General features: G+C 40.7%; 1 protein-coding gene across 1 annotated transcript in view; it reads right to left on the bottom strand.

Moving 5' to 3' along the window:
* LOC128664195 (aldo-keto reductase family 1 member B1) overlaps nt 1–25963 on the bottom strand; it is a 64312-nt gene extending 38349 nt beyond the window's left edge. The window contains exons 1-2 of the mRNA XM_053718960.1: nt 25775–25963; nt 14706–14873 (exon numbers count right to left, since the gene is read on the bottom strand). Coding sequence (XP_053574935.1) covers nt 14706–14873; nt 25775–25846 — 240 coding nt within the window. The 5' untranslated portion in view covers nt 25847–25963. The remainder of the gene's footprint in view (nt 1–14705; nt 14874–25774) is intronic.
* Nucleotides 25964–27257: the final 1294 nt, after the last annotated feature.

The raw sequence follows: 27257 nt of genomic DNA, 5'->3' as shown, positions 1-27257 counted from the left end.
ATCAAACCTAGCAAAAATCATGTGAAATATGGTGTTCATGAAATGAAAATCATCCTTATAGATTATAAAATTTTGAAAAAAACGCAAAAAGATAATTCAGTGATGGGTAAATTAGCCAAGAAACAAAATACTATACCAAAAAGACACTTCCAAGTTCTAAATCAAATCTGAATTATTAAAAACACTATTCATAAACAATAAATAGGTTAAACACCATTGTATCTGTGCAGTAACAAGCAATTTCAAATAAATACAATGTTATAAATGTACACAAATTTCTTGCAGCTAGATTTAGAGTTTTGCGGCCAAAGGGGTGCGTTAGCTACGCGTGTTTTCCCCCCCCCGCACCTTTTAAATAACGTTGGTATTGAGAGTTTTCTGAAGGGCTGCGTTAGGCTCCAAAAAGGGAGCGTAGAGGCATATTTACCGCCACTTCAACTCTCAATACTAGGGTTGCTTACGGTAGCGGCCAGCTAGGAAAACGTGCTCATGCACGATTCCCCCATAGGAAACAATGGGGCAGTTTGGGATGAAAAAAAAAAAAACTAACACCTGCAAAAAAGCAGCGTTCAGCTCCTAACGCAGCCCCATTGTTTCCTATGGGGAAACACTCTAAGTCTGCACCTAACATGAACCCCGAGTCTAAACACCCCTAATCTTACACTTATTAACCCCTAATCTGCCACCCCCGCTATCGCCGACACCTGCATTATATTATTAACCCCTAATCTTCCGCTCCGTACACCGCCGCAACCTACATTATCCCAACGTACACCTAATCTGCTGCCCCTAACATCGCTGACCCCTATATTATATTTATTAACCCCTAATCTGCCCCCCCCCCCCAACGTCGCCAATACTTTACCTACACCTATTAACCCCTAATCTGCCGACCGGACCACGCCGCCACTATAATAAATGTATTAACCCCTAAACCGCCGCACTCCCGCCTCGCAAACCCTATAATAAATTGTATTAACCCCTAATCTGCCTTACCTAACATCGGAGACACCCAACTTCAAGTATTAACCCCTAATCTGCCGACCGGACCTCGCCGCTACTATAATAAATGTATTAACCCCTAAAGCTAAGTCTAACCCTAACACCCCCCTAAGTTAAATATAATTTTTATCTAACGAAATTAAATATTATTAACTAAAGTCTTCCTATTTAAAACTAAATACTTACCTGTAAAATAAACCCTAATATAGCTACAATAAAACGAATAATTATATTGTAGCTATTTTAGGATTTATATTTATTTTACAGGCAACTTTGTATTTATTTTAACTAGGTACAATAGCTACCTAGTTAAAATAATTACAAAATAACCTGTAAAATAAATCCTAACCTAAGTTACAATTAAACCTAACACTACACTATCAATAAATAAATTAAATCAATTAACTACAAGTAGCTACAATTAAATTAAACTACAAAAAATAAAAAAAATTACAAGAATTTTAAGCTAATTACACCTACTCTAAGCCCCCTAATAAAATAACAAAGCCCCCCAAAATAAAAAAAAATTCCCTACCCTAATCTAAATTAAAATAGTTGACAGCTCTATTACCTTACCAGCCCTTAAAAGGGCTTTTTGCGGGGCATGCCCCAAAGAAATCAGCTCTTTTGCCTGAAAAAAAAACCCCCACAATACCACCCCCCCAACATTACAACCCACCACCCACATACCCCTACTCTAACCCAAACCCCCCTTAAATAAACCTAACACTAACCCCTAAAGATCTCCCTACCTTGAGTCGTCTTCACTCAGCAGAGCAGCGATGGACCAAAAGAAGACATCCGGAGCGGCAGAAGTCTTCATCCTATCCGGGCAGAAGAGGACATCCGGACCGGCAAACATCTTCATCCAAGCAGCATCTATCTTCATCCATCAAACGAGGAGCGGCTCCATCTTCAAGACCTCCGGCGCGGAACATCCTCTTCTCCCGACGACGAATGAAGGTTCCTTTAAGTGATGTCATCCAAAATGGCGTCCCTCGAATTCCGATTGGCTGATAGAATCCTATCAGCCAATCGGAATTAAGGTAGGAAAAATCTTATTGGCTGATTGAATCAGCCAATCAGATTAAAGTTCAATCCGATTGGCTGATCCAATCAGATTGAGCTTGCATTCTATTGGCTGATCGGAACAGCCAATAGAATGCGAGCTTAATCTGATTGGATCAGCCAATCGGATTGAACTTGAATCTGGATTGGCTGATTCAATCAGATTTTTCCTACCTTAATTCCGATTGGCCAATCAGCATTCGAGGGACCCCATTTTGGATGACGTCACTTAAAAGGAACCTTCATTCGTCGTCTACTCGTCGGGAGAAGAGGATGTTCCGTGCCGGAGGTCTTGAAGATGGAGCCGCTCCTCGTCGGATGGATGAAGATACCGCTTGGATGAAGATGTTTGCCGGTCCGGATAGGATGAAGACTTCTGCCGCTCCGGATGTCTTCTTTTGGTCCATCGCTGCTCTGCTGAGTGAAGACGACTCAAGGTAGGGAGATCTTCAGGGGGTAGTGTTAGGTTTATTTAAGGGGGGTTTGGGTTAGAGTAGGGGTATGTGGGTGGTGGGTTGTAATGTTGGGGGGTGGTATTGTGTTTTTTTTTTTTCAGGCAAAACAGCTGATTTCTTTGGGGCATGCCCCGCAAAAACCCCTTTTAAGGGCTGGTAAGGTAATAGAGCTGTTAACTATTTTAATTTAGATTAGGGAATTTTTTATTTTGGGGGGCTTAGAGTAGGTGTAATTAGCTTAAAATTCTTGTAATCTTTTTATTTTTTGTAGTTTAGTTTATATAATTGTAGGTACTTGTAGTTAATTGATTTAATTTATTTATTGATAGTGTAGTAATAGGTTTAATTGTAACTTAGGTTAGGATTTATTTTACAGGTAATTTTGTAATTATTTTAACTAGGTAGCTATTAAATAGTAAATAACTATTTAATGGCTATTGTACCTAGTTAAAATACAAAGTTGCCTGTAAAACAAATATAAATCCTAAAATAGCTACAATATAATTATTCGTTTTATTGTAGCTATATTAGGGTTTATTTTACAGGTAAGTATTTAGTTTTAAATAGGAAGACTTTAGTTAATAATATTTAATTTATTTCGTTAGATAAAAATTATATTTAACTTAGGGGGGTGTTAGGGTTAGGCTTAGCTTTAGGGGTTAATACATCTATTGTATTATTATGTAGGTGTCGGCGATGTTAGGGGCAGCAGATTAGGGGTACATAGGGATAATGTAGGTGGCGGCGGTCGGCAGATTAGGGGTTAAAAAATGTATTAGAGTGGCGGCGATGTGGGGGGACCTCGGTTTAGGGGTACATAGGTAGTTTATGGGTGTTAGTGTACTTTAGAGCACAGTAGTTAAAAGCTTTATGAACTGGCGTTAGCCCAGAAAGCTCTTAACTCCTGACTTTTTTCTGCTGCTGGAGTCTTGTCGGTAGAGGGTCTACAGCTCACTTCAGCCAAGACTCCAAATACCGGCGTTAGGAAGATCCCATTGAAAAGATAGGATACGCAATTGGCGTAAGGGGATCTGCGGTATGGAAAAGTGGCAGCTGGAAAGTGAGCGTTAGACCCTTTCCTGCCTGACTCTAAATACCAGCGGGCGGTAAAAAGCAGCGTTAGGACCCCTTAACGCTGCTTTTGACAGCTAACGCAGAACTCTAAATCTAGGCGAAGGTCTGTTAGTATAACTATTTGTAGCAGTAAATATTGTTTAATGGTAAAATGGTACCTTTAAAGATTATAATGATATGATTCAGATAGAGCATGCAATTTTAAACAACTTTCCAATTTACTTCTATTATCCAATTTGTTTTGTTCTTAGTATCCTTTGTTGAAAAGCAGGGAGGTAAAGCGATGCACTACTAGGAGCTAGCTGCCGATTGGTGGCTGCATATATTTGCCTCTTCTTGTTTGTTTGCTCCTTCAACAGAGGATACCAAGAGAATGAAGCAAATTTGATACTAGAAGTAAAATTGGAAAGATGTTTAAAATTGTATGTTCTGTTTGAATCCTGAAATAAAAGTTTGGAGTTTGTGTCCTTTTAGTAACCCTCCATTACTGGTAACAGGGACGATCACTGATGGTATCAGTCCATCCGGCTTAGGATGATAACAAAATGTATGCTTACCTGACACATTTCTTTCTTTCCTGGCATGGAGAGTCCACAATTCCATTCATTACCTGTGGGAAATTCAATGCCTGGCCACCAGGAGGAGGCAAAGACACCCCAGCCAAAGCTTAAAGGGACATGAAACCCAATTTTTTTTCTTTCGTGATTTAGAAAGAGCATGTCATTTTAAACAACTTTCTAATTCACTTCTATTATCTAATTTGCTTCATTCTCTTGATATCACTTGCTGAAAAGCATATCTAGAGATGGTCAGCTGCTGATTGGTTGCTGCACATAAAGGCCTTGTTTGATTGACTCACACATGTGCATTGCTATTTCTTCAAAGGATATCTAAAGAATTGAGCAAATTAGATAATAGAAGTAAATTGGAAAGTTGTTTAAAATTGCATGCCCTATCTGAATCATGAAAGTTTAATTTTGATTAGACTGTCCCTTTAAGATCCCTCCCACAAGGCAAGCGAACCTAGACTGAAGGCACTACCGCTTAAAGCACCTTTCTCCCAAACAAAGTCTCAGCTGAAGCAAAGATATCAAACTTCTAAAATTTAGAGAGAAAAAAAAAGTGTGCAAAGAGGTCCACTGAACAAAGGCAAATAATGACTGGGTAAATGTGGGAAGTATCTTAAGCTTTGGCAGGGGTGTCTTTGCCTCCTTCTGGTGGCCAGGCGTTGAATTTCCCACAGGTAATTAATGGAATCGTGGACTCTCCATACCATTGGAAAGAAAAACAAAATTTATGCTTGCCTGATAAATGTATTTCTTTCTTGACACCGAGTCCACGGATCATCTAATTACTATTGGGAATATCATATCTGCCCAGCAGGAGGCGGCAAAGAGCACCACAGCAAAGCTGTTAAAATATCACCTTATCTTTCTAGTCACAGGCTTACGCGCATGAATCATGGTCTCAATGACCGACGCATAGATAAAATTAAGCGTTCAATCTCCAAGCAGTCAGCTTCAGAGAAACTAGATTTGGATGAAGGAAAAGCCCCTGAAGTAGAAGGTCCTTTCTCAATGGAAGTCTCCAAGGTGAACGAGACGACATCTCCACCAGGTCTTCATACCAGATCCTGCAAGGCCACGCCGGTGCTATGAGGATCACCGGCACCCTCTCCTGTTTGATTCGAGCAATGACTCGAGGAAGGAGAGCGAAGGGGGGGGGGGGGGGGGAATAGGTATGCAAGACTGAAATTCAAAGGCACCGCCAGAGAGTCCATCAGTACCGCCTGAAGATCCCTTGACCTCGACCCGTACTTCGGAAGCTTGGCATTCTGCTGAGATGCCATGAGATCCAGCTCCAGCTGTCCCGCTGGAAAACGCTTCCGGATGGAGTTCCCACTCCCCGGGTGAAAGGGCTGTCTGCTCAGAAAATCCGCCTCCCAGTTGTCCACTCCTGGGATGTGGATCGCTGACAGGCAGCAGTTGTGAGACTCCGCCCACTGAATTATCTTGGCTACCTCTGCCATGGCCAAGGAACTCCAAGTTCCCCCTGATGGTTGATGTAAGCCACTGAAGTTATGTTGTCCGACTGGAACCTGATAAACCGGGCCGAAGCTAACTAAGGCCAGGCCAGAAGAGCATTGAAGATTGATCTCAGTTCCAGAATATTTATGGGCAGAACCAACTCCGTCCGAGTCCATGTTCCCTGAGCCTTTAGAGAGCATCAGACTGCTCCCCATAGGCTGGCGTCCATTGTCACAATCACTCAGGTGGGTCTGCGGAAGCAGGTTCCCTGGGAGAGATGATCCTGAGACAACCACCAAAGAGAATCCCTCGTCTCCTGATACAGATATATTCATGGAGACAGATCCGCATAATAATCCGTTCCACTGCCTGAGCATGCATAATTGCAAAGGTCTGAGGTGGAAACGGAATGATGTCCATGGCTGCTACCATCAGACCTATTACCTCCATGCATTGAGCCACTGATGGCCGAGCAGAGGACTGAAACGCCAGACAGGAATCGAAAATCTTTTATTTCCTGGACTTCTGTCAGAAAAATTCTCATTGATAAGGAATCTATTATAGCTCCCAAGAGAACTACCCTTGTAGCTGGAACTAATGAACTCTTTTCCAAATTAACCTTCCATCCATGAGATTGCAGGAAGGATAACAACATTTCCATGTGGGATCTTGCCTGTTGAAAGGATGACGCCTGAACCAGAATGTCATCCAGATAAGGCGCCACTGCGATGTCCCGCAATCGGAGCACCGCCAACAGGGATCCCAGAACCTTTGAGAAAATTCTGGGAGCTGTGGCAAGGCCGAATAGAAGAGCCACAAACTGGAAGTGTTTGTCTAGAAACGCAAACCTCAGAAACTTGTGATGGTCCCTGTGGATGGGAACATGCAGGTACGTGTCCTTTAAATCTACCGTTGTCATAAATTGACCCTCTTGAACCAAGGGAATAATGAAACGAATAGTTTCCATCTTGAAGGACGGTACTCTGAGGAATTTGTTTAGACTTTTGAGATCTAAAATTGGTCTTAACGTTCCCTCTTTTTTGGGAACCACAGATTGGAGTAAAATCCCAGACCCTGATCCTGCATTGGAACAGGAACTATCACTCCCAGGTCGGAAAGATCTTGAACACAGTGTAAGAACGCCTCTCTTTATCTGGTCTACAGATAATCTCGAGAGAAGATACCTGCACCTGGGAGGAACAGTTTTGAACTCTAGCTTGTATCCCTGGGACACGATGTCCACCGTCCTTTAAGCTGACTGAGTCATTGGCGGGCTTCTTAGCTTGCTTTCCCTTGTTCCATGACTGGTTGGGCCTCCAGGAAGGCTTGGACTGTTCTTGTTTTGTAGAGGAAGGCTTGCCCTTGAAGTTTCGAAAGAAACGAAAATTACTCTGATGTCCCTTCTGCTTATTCCTCTTATCCTGAGGGAGAAAATTACCTTTTCCTCCCGTAATGTCGAAAATTATCTCAGCCAGACCCGGCCCAAACAAGGTCTTTCCCTTGTAAGGGATCGCCAAAAGCTTAGACGACACATCCGCAGACCAGGATTTCAACCATAAGGCTCTGCGAGCCAATATGGCAAAACCAGACAGTTTTGCTCCTAATTTAATAACCTGTAGGGAGGCATCCGTAATAAAAGAATTGGCCAACTTAAGGGCCTTAATCCTATCCTGGATCTCTTTGAGGGGAGTGACTGTCCGAATAAAAATCGGACAACGCAACCAGTATGCTGCTGCACTAGTGACGGTAGCAATACACATCGCAGGTTGCCATTATAAACCCTGGTGTACATACAATTTTCTTGAGTAACCCCTCTAATTTCATGTTCATAGGATCCTTAAAGGAACAACTATCTTCTATGGGAATAGTTGTCCTCTTAGCCAACGTTTAAATTGCTCCTTCCACATTGGGTATCGTCTGCAAAGACTCCTTAATAGAGTCTGCTATAGGAAACATCTTCTTAAATATAGGGGATGGAGAAAAAGGGATACCTGGTCTCTCCCATTCCCTAGCAATAATCTCTGTAGCTCAATCTGGTACAGGAAAAACCTCCACCATGGAAGGTATATCAAAATACTTGTTTAGTTTACTAGACTTCTTAGGATTGACTACGACAGTAGTGTCGGAGTCGTCCAGGGTAGCTAAAACCTCCTTAAGTAACAAACAGAGGTGTTCAAGCTTAAACCTGAAAGAAACAACTTCAGTATCAGCCAAAGGAATTCCTCAGTCTGAGATTTCACCCTTTAGATGCTACCGAAGTATCCTCAGATTTCTGGAAAGGGACATTCAGAATAGCCACTACTGTGTCAGCAACCTTACTCACTGATTGTTTACATTTCCTCTTGCGCTTTCCCTGCAGCATGGGAAAAGCAGACAACGCATCAGAAACCTCTGAGGACATTAGGGAAGCAATGTCTTGCAAGGTAACTCCAGATGGAGTAATAGAGGAAACGCAGTGCACTGGCTTTATGGACACTAAGTTTTGGGACGTTTGAGGAGAAAGCTGCGGCCTATCTTGAACATTGCCAGAACACTCCTGAACAGCATCCGCCTTCGACAATGTTGGTTCAGGAAAAAGTCTCCCTGTAATGTAAAGTTCTCTCAATACATGAGGAACAGAAAGGGGATTGGTGGTGCCACATTATTAAAACAAAGTACATGTAGCATCTTGCAGGGCCTCTTGGTCCATCTTTATTCACAAACAGGATAAACGAAATTGATATTTTATTTAGAAATACCCCACACACAAAAAAAAAAAGTTACTGTTCCTTTAAAATTTTAAAACAAAACGGCTTTATTTTTCTGCAGTAAAAATATATAGCTGAGGTGCTTACCTGCCTGACTGAAAACAGAGTGATTATCCTGCTAGAAAATCTGGACACAACTGCTATTCTTTCTGAAAGTGAAGACCGGTAACCGTTATTCAGCTAATGTCTGTGACGCAGCTATAGCTCCGTAACTCAGGAAGTGAAGAGGAAAAAAGGCACGCAACAGAAAATGCTGCCTCAGCTAACCCCGCCCAACGTGGGCATTATAACGTTAACCTCCCAATTGGCTAAAAGTATTTCTAAGGAAAAGCAGGGAGTAAAGTAATAATATCAACACCTCCTCTGAGCCATATCTCCTCGTCCCCAGTGCCTGCTTTTGCTGCCCATAATAAAATGATCCCCCAAGTAATAGGTGAATTCTCTTGTCCCACAATTTATTGTAAAGTGTCATCCTTTATTTTCTGCAACGTGTCCCAGAAAAAAATAAAGTTAGCACTTACCTTAAGATTACTGCCAGGCAGCACGGCAGCTCGTCAGCTCGTCAGCTCACTCACATGGACCTGTGGATAAAAACAAAGACTGAGTAATCTTACTCAAGCTTGCACGAATAGGGCAGCATTAAATACGGGTGGCACAGTGTGGATTGTACCCCACAAGTTCCCATTGCTTGAAAGCCACCACTGCTCTACTGAAGAGACTGATATGGACTACTGCTACACCCTAGGACAAAGCAGAACAATCTTGCACTGCTGAAAAATAATAAAATCTTGCTTGAAGAATCTTCTTTCCAGCACCTAACTTTACCACTTCCTTACACTAACGTAGGCAAAGAGAATGACTGGGGTTGAAGGGAAAGGGAGGTGATATTTAACAGCTTTGCTGTGGTGCTCTTTGCCACCTCCTGCTGGGCAGGAGTGATATTCCCAATAGTAATTAGATGATCCGTGGACTTACCGTGTCAAAAGAAATAGAAAATTTATGCTTACCTTATAAATTTATTTCTTTTTTGACACGATGAGTCCACGGATCATCTTAATTACCAATGGGATATTCACCTCCTGGTCATTCGACCGAAGTTAAGGATAGAAAGGAAAAACCAAGGTGCAGATGTGTCTGAAGTTTATAATAACTAACAACCTGTCTTACAAGAACAGGGCGGGCTGTGGACTCATCGTGTCAAAAAAGAAATTTATCAGGTAAGCATAACTTTTCTTTTTAATGACACAATGAGTCCACGGATCATCTAATTACTATTGGGAATCAATACCCAAGCTAGAGTACACAGATAAGGGAGGGACAAGACAGGGAACCTAAACGGAAGGCACCACTGCTTGAAGAACCTGTCTCCCAAAAGGGGCCTCAGTCGAGGCAAGTGTGTCAAATTTGTAGAATTTTGAAAAAGTGTGAAGAGAGGACCAAGTTGCAGCCTTGCAAATCTGATCTACAGAAGCTTTATTTTGGAATGCCCATGAGGAAGAAACAGCCCTCGTGGAATGAGCCGTAGCCCTCTCTGGAGGCTGCTGTCCAGCAGCCAAAAGGAAAGAGAAGTAGCCGTAGCTTTCTGTCCCTTACGTTTTCCCGAGAAAACCACAAACAAGACAGAAGACGGACGAAAATCCTTAGTCGCCTGTAAATAAAATTTTAGAGTACGTACCACATCTAAATTGTGCAGAAGTCGTTCCTTCTGAGAAGGATTAGATTCTTGGGGCTGTAGCTAATCCAAAAGGGAAGAGCTACAAACTGGTAATGCCTGTCTAGAAAGGCAAACCTGAGAAACCGATGATGATCTTTGTGTATCGGAATGTGAAGATAAGCATCCTTCAAATCCACTGTAGTCATATATTGACCCTCCTGGATCATAGGTAGGATGGTACGAATAGTCTCCATCTTGAATGATGGAACTCTGAGGAATTTGTTAAAGATCTTTAGATCCAAAATAGGTCTGAAGGTTCCCTCTTTTTTGGGAACCACAAACAGATTTGAGTAAAAACCCTGTCCCTGTTCCTCCTTTGGAACTGGATGGATCACTCCCATAACTAGGAGGTCTCGTACACAGTGTAAGAATGCCTCTCTTTATCTGGTTTGCAGATAATTGTGAAAGGTGAAATCTCCCTTTTTTTTTTGGGGGGGGGGGGGGGGGGGGAAGCTTTGAAATCCAGAAGATATCCTGGGATATAATTTCCAGCGCCCAGGGATCCTGGACATCTCTTGCCCACGCCTGGGCGAAGATCGAAAGTCTGCCCCCTACTAGATCCGTTACCGGATAGGGGGCCCGTTCCTTCATGCTGTCTTAGAGGCAGCAGCAGGCTTTTTGGCCTGCTTACCTTTGTTCCAGGTCTGGTTTGGTCTCCAGACCGTCTTGGACTGAGCAAAAGTTCCCTCTTGTTTTGCATTAGAGGAAGTTGATGCCGCACCTGCCTTGAAGTTTCGAAAGGCACGAAAATTAGACTGTTTGGCCCTTGATTTGGACCTGTCCTGAGGAAGGGCATGACCTTTTCCTCCAGTGATATAAGCAATAATCTCCTTCAAACCAGGCCCGAATAGGGTCTGCCCCTTGAAGGGAATGTTAAGCAGCTTAGGATTTTGAAGTCACGTCAGCTGACCATGATTTAAGCCATAGCGCCCTGCGCGCCTGTATAGCAAAACCAGAATTCTTAACCGTTAGTTTAGTCAAATGAACAATGGCATCAGAAACAAAAGAATTGGCTAGCTTAAGTGCTCTAAGCTTGCCAAGTATGTCATCCAATGGAGTCTCTACCTGTAAAGCCTCTTCCAGAGACTCAAACCAGAACGCCGCAGCAGCAGTGACAGGAGCAATGCATGCAAGGGGCTGTAGGATAAAACCTTGTTGAATAAACATTTTCTTAAGGTAACCTAATTTCTTATCCATTGGATCTAAAAAAGCACAACTGTCCTCGACAGGGATAGTAGTACGCTTTGCTAGAGTAGAAACTGCTCCCTCCACCTTAGGGACTGTCTGCCATAAGTCCCGTGTGGTGGTGTCTATTGGAAACATTTTTCTAAAAATAGGAGGGGGAGAGAACGGCACACCTGGTCTATCCCATTCCTTAGTAATAATTTCTGTAAACCTTTTAGGTATTGGAAAAACATCAGTACACACCGGCACTGCATAGTATTTATCCAGTCTACACAATTTCTCTGGCACTGCAATTGTATCACAGTCATTCAGAGCAGCTAAAACCTTCCTGAGAAACACGCGGAGGTGTTCAAGCTTAAATTTAAATGTAGAAATATCAGAATCAGGTATCTTTCCTGAGTCAGAAACGTCACCCACAGACTGAAGCTCTCCTTCCTCAGCTTCTGCATATTGTGAGGCAGTATCAGACATGGTTCATAAAGCGTCAGTATGCTCTGCATTTAGTCTAGCCCCAGAGCTATCTCACTTACCTCTAAATTCAGGTAGTCTGGCTAATACCGCTGACAGGGTATGATCCATGACTGCCGCCATGTCTTGTAAAGTAATCGCTATGGGCGCCCTAGATGTATTTGGCGCCATTTGAGCGTGAGTCCCTTGAGCGGGAGTCAAAGGATCTGACACGTGGGGAGAGTTAGTCGGCATAACTTCCCCCTCGTCAGATTCCTCTGGTGATACATTTTTTAAAGACAGAATATGATCTTTATTGCTTAAAGTGAAATCAGTACATTTGGTACACATTCTAAGAGGGGGTTCCACCATGGCTTTTAAACATAATGAACAAGGAGTTTCCTCTATGTCAGTCATGTTTACACAGACTAGCAATGAGGCCAGCAAGCTTGGAAAACACTTTATATCAAGTTAACAAGCAAATATAAAAAACGGTACAGTGCCTTTAAGAGAAACAAATTTTGTCAGAATTTGAAAAACAGTGAAAAAAGGCAGTTACACAAACAATTTTTACAGTGTGTATAATAAGCCAACAGAGCATTGCACCCACTTGCAAATGGATGATTAACCCCTTAGTTTAAAAAAAACGGATCAAAAAACGTTTTTTTAACAGTCACAACAAACTGCCACAGCTCTGCTGTGGCCCTACCTTCCCCAATAAACGACTTTGGAAAGCCTTAGAGCCCTTTAGAGATGTCCTATAGCATTCAGGGGACTTCTGAGGGAAGCTGGATGTCTCAGTCTGTAATTTTAACTGCGCAAAAAAGCGCTAAAATAGGCCCCTCCCACTCATACTACAACAGTGGAAAGCCTCAGCAAACTGTTTCTAGGCAAAATTTAAGCCAGCCATGTGGAAAAAACTAGGCCCCAATAAAGTTTTATCACCAAAGCATATATAAAAACGATTAAAACATGCCAGCAAACGTTTTATATTGCAATTTTATAAGGGTATTACCCCTGAAAGTAAGCATGATACCAGTCGCTATTAAATCACTGTATTCAGGCTTAACTTACATTAATCCGGTATCAGCAGCATTTTCTAGCATTTCCAATTCTATAAAAAATTGCAACTGCACATACCTCATAGCAGAGTAAACTGCATGCCATTCTCCCTCTGAAGTTACCTCTCTCCTCAGAAATATGTGAGAACAGCAATGGATCTTAGTTACAACCTGCTAAGATCATAGAAAACTCAGGCAGATTCTTCTTCTATTTACTGAATGAGATAAAATAGCACAACCCTGGTACTATTTAAAATAACAAACTTTTGATTGAAGATAAAAAACTAACTATTTTTCACCACTCTCTCTTACTACTTCCATGCGTGTTGAGAGTTGCAAGAGAATGACTGGATATGGCAGTTAGGGGAGGAGCTATATAACAGCTCTGCTGTGGGTGTCCTCTTGCAACTTCCTGTTGGGGATGAGAATATCCCACAAGTAATGGATGATCCATGGACTGGATACACCTTACAAGAGAAAAAGTCAGCACTTACCTCACAAATCTGCCCGACAGCAAGGCAGCTCACCAGGTTTGAGAGGTCCTCTCCCTCACATAGCCCTGTGGAAAGGAAAAAAGACTGAGTAATTATACTCAGGCTTACAGAGTTAGGGCAGCATAAATTATATGGGCGGCGCAGTGAGAATTATGTCCCACAAGTTCCCATTGCTTTAAAGCCACCACTGCCCTACTAAAGAGACTGATGTGGACTTTGGCTACACCCTAGTACAAAGCAGTACAATCTTTCTTCTTCAAGAAAGAGTTTAACACCTAACATTACCACTTCCTTGCTCTAAAGTAGGCAAATAGAATGACTGGGGTGGGAGGGAAGGGAGGTGATATTTAAAGGGCCACTGTAAGTAAATATTTTCTATGCCTGTTACTAACTAACTACCCCAAATACGCTTTTTATCAATAGCATTTCATTAACATATCTCTACCGTATATCAGAAATCTTGTCTGCAAATTTAATTGTTTTCCAAACCCACTCCGTGGGTATCCTTTGCTCTGTATCAATCCGTTTACAATACCTAGGTTTCAAAATGGCGCTTTAAACACAAAGTTATTGGTTTAAGTATTTTGAACATGCAGTGCTGAAAATAGTGGGCAGGATAACGTGACATCATCGGCGAATAAAAGATATAACTTTTAGAACATTATGAAACTTCGTTTTGGAGAAAATATAGGTCAGTAGGTTTTAATTAATGTTTATTAACTTTAATATGTTAGTTGTTTAGCTTAAAAATTATAACAGAAAGTAATCCTTTAACAGCTTTGCTGTGGTGCTCTTTGCCGCCTCCTGCTGGGCAGGAGTGATATTCCCAATAGTAATTAGATGATCTGTGGATTCATCGTGTCATTAGAAAGAAAGAGGTTTTAAAAATGATGGTAAATCCTAGTGTTTCAAAAACGCTAGGATTTACCATCACTACAAATAAAGGCCACCTTCATCTTATTGAAGAAATAAGCATTCCCGTGGGCCGTCAGAAACGCTTAGCTAAAAGGCACCTTTTCATCAGTTTTTTGTTTCCCCCCCCCAACAGATGAATGAAGGTTGCCTTTATTTTTAGCGATGGTAAATCCTAGTTTTTTTTAAACTCTAGAATTTACCATCACTTTAACATAGTAATTTTGTTAGCACAGTTGGTATGCAATTCATTTCCTGTATCTTGATATATTTCCACAGATCACTGCCGATTGCACATCTGAGTTGTGAGACTAGCGCTGCTTATTGGATTTTGCAAAGGTTAAACACACGGTAGTGCAGGGTTGATGATTGTAAAATGACATGCTCTTACGAATTAGAGTATGTCATTTTGTGATTATTATGGCCCTTTAAAAAGAGAAATATTACTAAATGCAAATGCTACCTAATCCTATCACAATAAAGAAAGTAACTATAGCAACCAACTTCCTTGACTAGTACCTTGCTCACGATAAACAGGTCCTCTCTCTTCACCACTCCCTCTTTGATTTTCTTCTGGATGCCCTCGCCCACCTCGTTCTCATTCTGATACACATAGGCACAATCGAGGTGTCTGTAGCCAACATCGATGGCCTTTTCCACGGCTGCTGTCACCTTGCCAGGGGGAGACTGAGAAGACAGAAACCGATTTATAAAGGGAATACTATTTATACAGCTGCAATACACTTAACCCTTTACATTCATTTATACAGAATGGAATAATGTAGGTGAATTAAGTTCTCACATCTGTATGACAGAAAAACTCTACAAGATAAAGATAACATTCAATGTTAGTAAATGTCACAAATGTCCCCGATTTTGATTTTTTTTTTTCCCTGGATTTTTAAACCTCTTTCCACTAATAGCTTGTTATATTTGCAAATCTTGACATGCCAAGGTGCCCCAGGGTCCAGTACTGCTCAAGCCTGGCATAGATTTAAAAGGCAGTGAGATTGCATATTTTGGTGAACTCCACAACTCATAAATGATATCCTACCTAATTGCCATTGTGTAAAGTCACCAATAACAAGCTTATTGCCAGACAACTACTTACTGCCCACGGTTGCAGTTGCGATCTGATCAGTTGACTATCAGATAAAAACTGCAAAAACAAAAAATTACCTGATAAATTATTTTCTCTCCGAATTATGTTGGTCCACAGTCCTCCATAACATATGGTATATATTTCCCACCACTAGGAGGAGGTCAAGAAGCCATATCAGAGCTTAAATCCATCCCACTTCCCTTCTCTCTCTTAGTTTAACATATAGGTAGGAAAGACAAAGCAGGGTCTGCAGGGGTGTCAGAACAGTCACCCAAAAGCTGAAACGGGCGGGGCCTTTCCAAAGAAAAGTATTTATCATCAGGTAAGCATAAATTTAGTTTTCTTTCTAAAAATGATGAAGGTCCACAGTCCGTCAGTATCTAGATGCATAAGGGTTAAGTCTATTATGACTCCTATAAATGCTACTCTTATAGCAGGCTATAGGGAGCTTTTAGGTACATTGATACTCCAACCATGGTCTTGAAAGAAGCATGTGGGTAGGAGCAATAGCTAGTGAAAAAAGCTTGCAGTCTTATTTCATCCAGATACGGAGCAACTGAAATGTCATCTTGGGACTGGCAGGCACAGAAATTAAACTTTGGAATCTGGCCCAAACTGTTTAAAACACAAATCTAGCTGCAGAAACTCCGGATTGAGGAGAAAAAGCCTGGGAACACTGAGGAGGCGGAGCTACCATGGGAGAAAAGCCACTCGATTCCTTTAATCAAATAATAGTGCACCAAGCATAAAAGATCTTATACACTGTTCCCCTGCCTAACCGGAGCCGCCTCTGTTGAACAGCTCACTGCACAAAGCAGTTTTCTTAAAGGGCTACACACCTAATTACACAAAGTGCCCCCAAAAGTATCCCCAGAGTAGCCAGACGGCTGCAAATGGTCACAGGCTTCCCTGACCATGTCCCCGATAAGGATAGGGTAGATAGTCATATGGAGAAAAAATACAAAATTTAAAAAAAAAAAAAAAAAAAAAAAAAAAATCAATCATGAGGAGTGCAGGTTACGTTCCCTGGCTATGCTGTACCTGTGTCAGAGTACTTACAAATATTCTCTGTGCTGTGTAAAGTCATTTACCTTATGCAGCACCCCTCCACTGGCTTACCAGGCATGTCAATCTATGTCAATGCAGCTTTAGCAGTATCCAATAGAGAGCCCATACAGTGCAGGTATCGAGTACAGCAGAGGATTTCAGTAGGAAATACCCAAGTACCTCAGGTGGGAGGCTAGGGACGAGTTCATACGACACCTGAGGGTAGTTATGGCTGAAGTCCCGCTAGGGAAATGCTGCGCACATAACAGGCTATTCTTATGTCACTGTATCATTCAGCTGCCGTAAAGAGTCCTTTCTTTGTAAATGATACCCCCAAGGACTCTGGTCTAACATAGGTTTGAGCTCCCAATTTGTTTTCCATAAGCTAGTAGATGGAAATACCTCTATTCTCAACCAACTCCTACGAGGCCAAGAACAAAACTAGAGAGATGGGAGGGACTTTAAGCTCTGGTATGAGTTCTTGACCTCCTCCTAGTGGCATGAAATTCATCCCATGTGTTATGGAGGACTGTGGACCATCATCATTTTATAGTAAATTTATGACAGTGGCTAGCATTGTTGCCTGTGAACTAAAGCCCAAAGTGGCTCCTCCAAATAAGGCAAATGTTGGGTGGAATATGGAGATTTGAAGAAGGAATTGCAGTTAATTAAAAAAAAAAAAAAAAATTGATTAAATTTCATTTTAAGACTTGGCTATAGCAACACAACAGAAATGTCTTGTAGTTGCAAGGATTACTGTCCCTTTAACTCCTGACATTTGTTGTGTTGCTATGGAAAAAAATAAAAATAGTCTTCAGACAATGTCCTACCGTTAGTGACTGCAAAACAATGCAGTTTATAATCTATATAATAATTACGTTTATAATGTCCGTCGCCGTCAGCAGTTGCACATGCATCATCAAAGGAATGTTAGATGCGCGCGCAGCCGCCTCGTGGCGACAGACAGCTTCAGGAGCTCCAGCTCTCAGCTGTAACATAACAGCTGGAGCTTCTGAAGCTTCAGGCATCTGCCGCATATGGAGCTGGAGCGTGATCGGTGCTCAGCCTCCATATGATGCCAGGTGCCCGATCGTTACGATGTTCTGCTGGTGGAGGTGTGGGCAAACTGACCTGGGTGGACAACCGGGCGTGAAGGGGCGGGGCCAGCAAGGTGTGACGGGGCCGTCTTTGTGAGAGCGCACAAATGAGAAGGGGGAGATAGAGAAGGGTGAGAGCGAGCAAAAGAGAGGGGGGGGGGGAAGAGGGAGAGCAAAATAGAGGGGGCGGGGGAAGAAAGAGGGAGAGTAAAAGAGGGGGGGGGGGTAAGAGGGAGAGCGAGCAAAAGGGGTGGTGAAAGAATCCACCTGGATGGCAGGGTGGTGAAAGAATTCACCTGGATGCCGCGTAAGCAGCATCCAAGTTGATTCCAAAAATGGCAGGGTGGTTCCGTCACCACAAAAGACTGCCCTCTGGCCAGGCTTTTCCATGTATGTATGATAGATAGATAGATAGATAGATAGATATATAAAAAAAAAAGTTACAAAATAGGTTGTTTCTACATCTGTAGTTTAAACAAAAATTAGACTGCCCTTTGGGCAGTCTTATCGACTAGTATCTGATAAAGCTAATTATGGACAGATATGTAGCAGAGCTAGCCCTTGAGAAGCCAGCAGGGTGCATTTCAAGTTCTGAGAATAGGAAATTGCTCAGAGCTAACATTACATGAGAAAGGGGACAACAAACAATGAAAACCTATTACAAAAGTGGTTTCATTATCCATAACTAAACATTTTAAATAAAAATCTCAAGGTGTTTACTGGCCTTTATAAAGTCAGTTGCAGAAATGCACTACTTAGAGCTAGCTGATGATTGGTGGCTACACACATTTGCCTCTTGTCATTGGCTCACCAGATGTATTCAGGTTAGCAATCTGTAGTGACCTGCTGCTCTGGCAGAGCACTTTAACTGTGTGTTTAACCCTTTTGCATAGGTTTAACACAGTTATAGTATATGCAAGTCTGTAACATATTGTAGCAGTTTTGCAGGAATGCTTTAAGGTTATACATGCTGCAAAATGGTTGTCATTGTGCTTGCTACTTAGCTGACCTAAGTATGCTCCTCATCAAAAAGATACCAAACGAAATAAGTACATTTTAAATAAATTGTATTTTTTTTATTACACTATCTGAATCATAAAAGTTTAATTTTGAGTTTATCAGAAACGTACAGAGGCTGTAGAGTGTGCAGTCCGCTTTATTCTACTGGTTATTAGCACAGAGAAGCCTCAGACATGAGGGTGCAGCTGAACCAAATGGGCAGTCTGGGCAAGCAGCAAATGAAAAGTCACTGTATGTAAAGCTGATGCAGAAACACCCTTTAAAAAAATAGTTCTAATCATTATCCACCCATTTTGTGTCTCTCAACAGACAAATTGATCTGGATCATAAAATAATTTCTAAACCACAATATTTCCTAAATAGTTCTGCTTTGAATTTTGTATTTACAGATGGAATATTTTAGTTTGCAAGAGGTTTCTGCTTTTACAGTTTTATTGCAATTTCTCAAATCCACGGAGACGGGAAGTAAAAAAAAAAAAAAAAAATTACTCCCAGACATCTTCAAAGGGGCAAACGTTGCAGAATGCGATAAATGAATTCATCTCATTTCATAAAAATACAAAATAGTGTGAGGGTGCTGGGGGGCATGCAAACCCCTTACTGCACAAGCGAGAGGGTGCTGGGGGCATGCAAACCCCTTACTGCACAAGCGAGAGGGTGCATGCAAACCCCTTACTGCACAAGCGTGAGGGTGCATGCAAACCCCTTACTGCACAAGCGTGAGGGTGCATGCAAACCCCTTACTGCACAAGCGTGAGGGTGCAGGGGGCATGCAAACCCCTTACTGCACAAGCGAGAGGGTGCTGGGGGCATGCAAACCCCTTACTGCACAAGCGAGAGGGTGCTGGGGGCATGCAAACCCCTTACTGCACAAGCGTGAGGGTGCATGCAAACCCCTTACTGCACAAGCGTGAGGGTGCATGCAAACCCCTTACTGCACAAGCGTGAGGGTGCATGCAAACCCCTTACTGCACAAGCGAGAGGGTGCATGCAAACCCCTTACTGCACAAGCGTGAGGGTGCATGCAAACCCCTTACTGCACAAGCGTGAGGGTGCATGCAAACCCCTTACTGCACAAGCGTGAGGGTGCATGCAAACCCCTTACTGCACAAGCGTGAGGGTGCAGGGGGCATGCAAACCCCTTACTGCACAAGCGTGAGGGTGCTGGGGGCATGCAAACACCTTACTGCACAAGCGTGAGGGTCTTGGGGGCATGCAAACCACTTACTGCACAAACGTGAGGGTCTTGGGGGCATGCAAACCACTTACTGCACAAACGTGATGCATTTGGCCAGAGAATGTTAAAGGGACACTGTACCCAAAAATTTTCTTTTGTAATTCAGAAAGAGCATGCAATTTTAAGCAACTTTCTAATTTACTCCTATTCTGGACAGCACTTTATTGGTGGATGAATGTATCCACCAATCAGCAAGGACAACCCAGGTTGTTCACCAAAAAAGGGGCCGGCATCTAAACTTACATTCTTGCATTTCAAATAAAGATACCAAGAGAAAAAAGAAGAAAATGTGATAATAGGAGTAAATAAGAAAGTTGCTTAAAATTTCATGCTCAATCTGAATCACAAAAGAACATTTTGGGGTACAGTGTCCCTTTAAGCTAACATACTAGAGCAGTGTTTCTCAATTCCAGTCATTGGGGCACACTAAAAGGCCATAATTTCAGGGTTAAAGAGACACTAAACTCAAAATGTATCTTTCATGATTCAGGTAGAGAATACAATGTTAAACAACATTCTAATTTACTTCTATTATCTAATTTGCTTCATTCTTTAGGATATCCTTTGATGAATAAATAGCAATGCACATGGGTGAGCCAATCACACAAGGCATCTATGTGCACCCACCAATCAGCAGCTACCGAGCAGATCTAGATATGGTTTTCAGCAAAGGATATCAAGAGAGAGAAGCAAATTAGATAAAATAAGTAAATTAGAAAATTGTTAATTACATGCACTTTCTAAATCATGAAAGACAAAAAAAAAAAAAATATATGTCCCTTTAACTTTTATTAGAGCAGGTTAATAGTCATGGTTACTGATCAGCTGATGTGGTCTAGTAAAGATATCCTTAAAATGAGCCTGTTAGTGTGCTGTGAGGACTGTCATTTAGAAATGGGCACCTATAACAAGATCCAACCAGATAAAGGGGTGATTAGCATGATATACATTTCCATAAGACCCCTTCTACTTTCCAGTTGTCCTTGAAGGCCGAGCAAAGAATCACTCCAGTCATCATCTGGCATCCCCTGAATAGATTCAAAGCCAGGTACACACAAGCCCTACACAGCAATTGTGAGCATTCACCATATGGATTAATGTCTGCAAATAGTTATCTTTTCATCATAAAATCAGTGGAAATTACTTATTTTAATTAAGGCTTGCATAGAGTGGTTTATATACGTACTGGACGTAATGGAAGCTGGATTCATCATCGATCTACTAAATACAGCAGAAGATGCGGGCGGAGGAATGGCGGTATGGTTTACCATTACACAATGATAAACATTTTTTAAAAATGGAGCGTCTGTCTACATTTTAAAGAATTCAAGTGCCTCTGTTTTTAAGATTATTTTTAGATACTGGGCAGTAATACGTTAATCTTTACAAACATTTTAATATAAAATTGTTATAATTACATGCAGCAAAATAACTTTGCAATATAGTTTTCCAATTAATGTTAAACATGCAAGTGCAGACACGGCTATATTCCACATTCTAGTTAGCCATTTATACCCATTCCTAATTGGTCTCAGCAGAAAAAAAATGTAACCTAAGTTACAATATGGTAGCGCCCATTGTTTTATGGCCATAACATTACCCTTATTTTTTTCAATATTTAAACTAATATTTTTAAGAATACATGTACAAATTATTTTCAATCTAATCTTTGCTCTAAATACATAATTCAAGCAATGATTTATTTAGTGTTTAATGTCCCTTTAAAACAGTGAAGTTGTGTGATGTATTCAAGAACTAATCTTGCTTTTTAATGTGTTTTTCCCTGGATACAGGCTTTGCAACTTGCAGCAATTACTTAATGCTATATTTGCACACGAACGCAGGTGCTGATAACCAACTTCCTTAGATTTGTATTAGCTTAGTGAGCCTGTTTTACTACACACATTTGGTCGCTGACTTATAAATGGTTTAAGGATCCTTAACATTATATGAGTTTTTGTCAGTATATAATAACCTAATTTGTGATATAGCTGGCTCCAGTTATCAGTAGCAAGACACATTTTAATCAATATGGGTAATACTTAGTGCAGGATTAGATTCTCTTTTGTACCCCTACCCAATAATATATAAATATGAATGTCCTTCATGGTAGCATTCCAATGAATGAGAGTGTCATCTAGATTTAAACATTTCCACTGTATAAATCACATGTGCATTTAATTCTAATATAATATATACATATTATACTTATTAAGAAATACAGCAGATAACCAAGAACCATAATTAACGAGTATGGACACAGATTGTATGTTGTTAAAGTGAAGGTAAACTTACCTTGATGCCGATCCAGTATGTCATTCTTTGTTGAAAATCAGTATGACTTTCATTCATCAAACGTTCTAACTTTTAGTGTAATTCGAGTTATTAGCGTTTTAAATCAATTACTGTTGGTCCACAAATTCAACTTGTTTTTTGGCTCTATCACGTGCTTCTATTATCCAATTGATAATCTGGCCGTTAGGAGGCCGTCACTCCATATCACCTGCCTCCTTTATCCTCTGCGCATGCGCTATTCTTTATTGTTTATATTGAATCCCTTGCGCGCTCCCGTTTCTCATTTGGATAATGGCCTTGCATGCGCAGTAGAGTTGAATCGCCGCTTTGCGCGGTTGATCAGAGCATCTGATCATCGTGTAGACGATTTTGAGAAACGTATAGAGCGGGTGGGACCGCTCTATACGTCACAGACCAACAAAGCAGGAACTAGAGGGGAGTCGCCGCCATCAAAACTGTAGCGTTTAGATAAAATGTATGTACATTGAAAATTGTAAAAGTAATAGAAACTCTAAGTTAGCGATTAGATTATGCTAAGCTTAAGTAATGAATTTATGTATTTAAAAGCTTCAAACTTTACCTTCACTTTAAACTCAATGTAACATAGAAACCCATAAAAAATATATATATATATATATATATATATATATATATATATATATATATATATATATATATATATATCCGTTGCTGGGTTCACTAATCATAAATTGGTGCCACAAAACAGATCTGTGCTGTCTTGTATGTTCTGACTGAAAAGCTTTTATTACAAATTCATTAAAAACAATGAATAAGATAACTGTGTAATCATAATAGAAATTAACGTATGACGCGTTTCGGCTTTTGTCATAGCTATATGAATTCCTTAGCACCAGTTCTATTTAAAGCATGAAAATATATTACAATATACATTTATATGCTGCCTTCAAATCTTAGGTTATTTGTGTCTGTGTATAATTCCATATTTTAAAAAAATGTTCTTTAAAAAGGGACATAAAATTTAAAAAAAAAAAATACAATTTTAAACAACTTTCTAATTTACTTCTATTAAAGAAATTGATTCACACTTTCGTTATCCTTTGTTGAAGAAATATCAATGTACATGGGTGAGTCAATCACAAGTGGCATCTATGTGCAGCAACCAATCAGCAGCTACTGAGACTATTTAGATATGCTTTTTTAAAAAAAAAAAAAATCATCAAGAGAATGAAGCAGATTAGACAATAGAAGTAAACTGAAAAGTTGTTTAAAATTACATGCTCTTTCTAAATAAAAAAAAAAAAAAAAAAAAAAAAAAATTGAGTTTCATGCTCTACACTCCTTACCAGGAAAATGTCTGAGTCATAAGGACACCAATGTGTGTAAAACTCATTACAGAGCTATGATTTCCTATGGGGTTCAAAGTAAACAGTCTATCTCACAAGCACTTAGATTTTATTGTGCATGACCCTTGCACAAATGTACAGAATTTTAATCCTTTATAGTACAGCCATATAAGAGTTAATTGCTTCTTTAGCAAAGTCACTAAAAAGTGACCACGTAATGTATACAAGTGCAAAGGTTGTCAAACTTAAACCAGGAGAGTATTGAGGACTTGATAAACATTTCAGACAGGGTTTAACCAAACTTCATTGCCAAGTGAGCATGGATCCTTACAATTCAAATCTGCTGACTAGCATGTGAGCCCTTGGTCTCGGTTACCCTGCATACTAACCAGTGTGTATTGTGGCCCTACCTGGAAAATAAAATTCCAAGATTGTTACACGGCCAAAGTAATAGGTTCTACCCCTACAATACACTAAGGTTCATGGCTATTTGGCAGCAGAGATTTATGGGAGTTGTAATCCTAAACATGCGTTTATATTGTGTTGAAGCCTAAAGGACAGTCGAGTGGCTGTAGTGGTGTCCTGTAGTATACATTGTGTAATGTAAGTCACACTACACACGAACCACTCTCATAGCTTCTCTGTACTTACCCCAGCAATGACGAAACCGGCTTCCTTCAATCATGGCGTTCACCCGAGCGTCTGTCTTGTGAGGCCACGTCGTGATTGGAGGAAGCCAGTTTTGTCATTGAAGTGCTAAGTACAGAGGCACTCCGGGCGGAGAATCGCGGTCTGTGTTTGCTAAACAAAAAAGGCAAGTATTTTTAATTTTTTTTTTTTTTTTTATTAAAAACGCTGCAACGTAAAGTTTAATGAATGAAAGCGTCCCTGATTTTAATAGTATTTTTAAAAACCGGGCACTCATTCATGAGAATTCTAAATTATATTTAGGACAAAACTTGAATGCCAACAATTTCCTGTAGTGCACATTACATACTTCCCTTTACTGATTACTACAGGCTGTATACGCTACATAATCTAAAACGAGGGTCATAAAGAGAGGTCAGGTTGATGGTCAAATTGCTGGTTAAAATAATATTCTAGCTTCTGTCAAATGCTGACAACATAAAGCTGGGATTATTCATATGGCCCTAAAATGTTACTCCTGATACCTTATCTCAGATTATATGTACAAAAGGCAACTAAAGCCAAGATGTTCTTTTGTCATTCAGACAGAGCATACCATTAAAAAAAAAAAAAAAAAAAAAAAAAAGCTTCCAATTTACTTCTATTGTCAACATTTGCTTTGTTCACATACAGGGCCGGCTCAACCATGGGACCAAGTGGGTCCAATGGACTCAGGCAGCACTTGACAAGGGGCAGCACTTCAGTGTCTGAGTCAGTTACTGTGAGACCTAGACCACTCCTGTGCCCAGTCTCCATGGGGGAAGTCACAGGCTCCCAAGAGCATAACCTCATTATGCATAAAGACACAGAACCAGTCAGGGGCAACATTAAAGGTAGGTAGTTCCTTCCCACTTATTGCATAGTTGTACATAAGCATTGTTTGGATGCAGGTAGGCAGGCTTAGTAAGGTCAGCAGCCAGACTAGTTGGTTAATATGCTAATCAATATTGTTACTACTGGGGGCATCAATTCATTCTCGGACCCAGGCAGCACAATATCTTGAGCCGGCTCTGTTCACATTATATTCTATGTTGAAGAGCTATCTATGGAGGCATCTCTGGAACACTACATGGCAGGAAATAGTGCTGCCAGCTGGTGTCTTTGCAAAACTGCTGCCATATAGTGCTCCAGAAATGGGCAGGCTCCTAAGTATATGTCCGTGCTTTTCAATAAACAAAGAGTAGTGCATTTCTGCTCCTTTAACAAAGGATACCAAGAGAATGAAGCAAAATTTAATAAAAGAAGTAAAATTGTAGTTGTTTACAATGATATGCTCTATCTAAATCAGAAACAAATGGTTTTATTTCCCCTTTAATGTGCATGAGAACTGGAATCATATTATTACTGTTAAAGTCTTCAGATGGATTTGATCTGCTGGACATCACATATTAACCATGCTATTTGTGTGCATTAAAATGACAGAAAACAAAAGGTCAAATGTATTTGTATTCCTATAACATCAATTCTATTAGTTTACAAACGCAAGCATATATATTCATATAGTGTAGGCATATTCTACGTTATGTGTAATTAAAAACCCCACGTGCACTTATTATACCATTTTCATTCTGCTCCCGCATCATTGCGCTTTAGGGATATTTTCTTTATATTAAACCTCCGGTGCTCATTATATGTTTTACTATATTTGTCCGATTAGATTTTTATTTTGTAGAATTATATATATTGTGTACACTACATACACAAAGAGCCAGACACAGATTTTATACCCATGAAGGAGAGCGGAGGCCGTGCAGCCCTGTGCTAAAGCGCACACTCACCTTCCATGTGCCCAGCCCCAGAATGGGCATCTGCGCCCCGGTGTTCAGCTGCACATGAGTGGGTCCTTTCATCTTGAAGACAGTAAAGGCCGTTAACGAGGAAGTAAAGGAGTACTAGTAGTACTATATAGCAGCTTCACGGGGTCTTCTGCACACCCAGGGGGCAACGGTCCGGGCGTAAGGGGAGCGCTGATTGGACCGCTGCAGGATGCACTCCGCACCGATTGGTTAAAGCGCTGAGGAGATGGGCGGGATAAAACTCTTATACAAGAGGAGGGCGGGATTCGTCACAGTTTTTGACATATTAACTCTTCTAATTCCAGTGTGGTGTATGAGTGAGAGAAATCTGTAAGGGCTCATTGCTTTAAAGCTTTAAACCAGAAGTGAAGGCTGTATTAAACTATTTTTATTAATCGTGTCGTTCACCCAACATTTTAGTAAAGGGAGCATATTATATAATGCTGTAACGTTTATAAAGTAAAACATAAAGATCATTCTTTACACGTTTGCAGATTACTGCCATGTATAGTTTATATCGCAGCAGAAGTCTGGTATATTTAACTGAAAATGTAAGTATTTCATCCTGAACAATATATGTTTCAAAAAGTGGAAATCTCTCCCGCCCAAATATAAATATATTTACATATATGTATTTTACATATGAACAGTGACTTTATTCAATTTACTGCCCCCTAAATTAAATGATTTTACCTCTTGCATTGCCAGTAACACACACTCAGCAGTGATTTGACCCTCCCTTGACTGCCAGTAGCACACACACAGAGCAAACATGTTACCCTGGTGGCTACACGTAACACACAGAACAGTGTTTTAACGCCCCCATGACTATCAGTAGCAATATGGTAATTTGTTATCAGATAGATTACGAGTTGTGCGTTAAGGTGAAAAAGCAGCGTTAACAGGTCCTAACGCTGCTTTTTTACGCCCGCTGCTATTACGAGTCTTGCAAGTTTAGGGGCCCCGCACACTTTTTTGGCCTTACCGCAAAACGACTTACGTAAACTTCGTAAACCCTTTTTTCTATGGGACTTCCATAGCGCCAGTATTACGAGTCTGTCCTGGGAGGCAAAAAAGTGAGCGGTACTACCTCCAATATCCGTAACGCATTCTAAAGTCAGTAGTTATGAGTTTTACACTACAATGCCGTAGCATAAAACTCATAACTAAAGTGCTAAAAAGTACACTAAACACCCATAAACTACCTATTAACCCGTAAAACGAGGCCCTCCCGCATCGCAAACACTATAAATAAAAAAAATTAACCCCTAATCTGCCACTCCGGACATCGCGGCCACTAGAACATATTAACCCCTAAACCGCCGCAATCCCGCCTCACAAACACTAGTTAAATATTATTAACCCCTAATCTGCCGCCCCTAACATAGGCGCCACCTACATTATACTTATTAACCCTTAATCTGCCGTCCCCAACGTCGCCGCCACTATATTAAATGTATTAACC

Source organism: Bombina bombina, chromosome 6 (genome assembly GCF_027579735.1).
Source record: "Bombina bombina isolate aBomBom1 chromosome 6, aBomBom1.pri, whole genome shotgun sequence".
In the NCBI taxonomy this organism is placed as follows: Eukaryota; Metazoa; Chordata; class Amphibia; order Anura; family Bombinatoridae; genus Bombina; species Bombina bombina.
The sequence above is the reverse complement of the archived record's forward strand: the minus strand, read 5'-3'. Positions and strand labels throughout refer to the sequence as shown.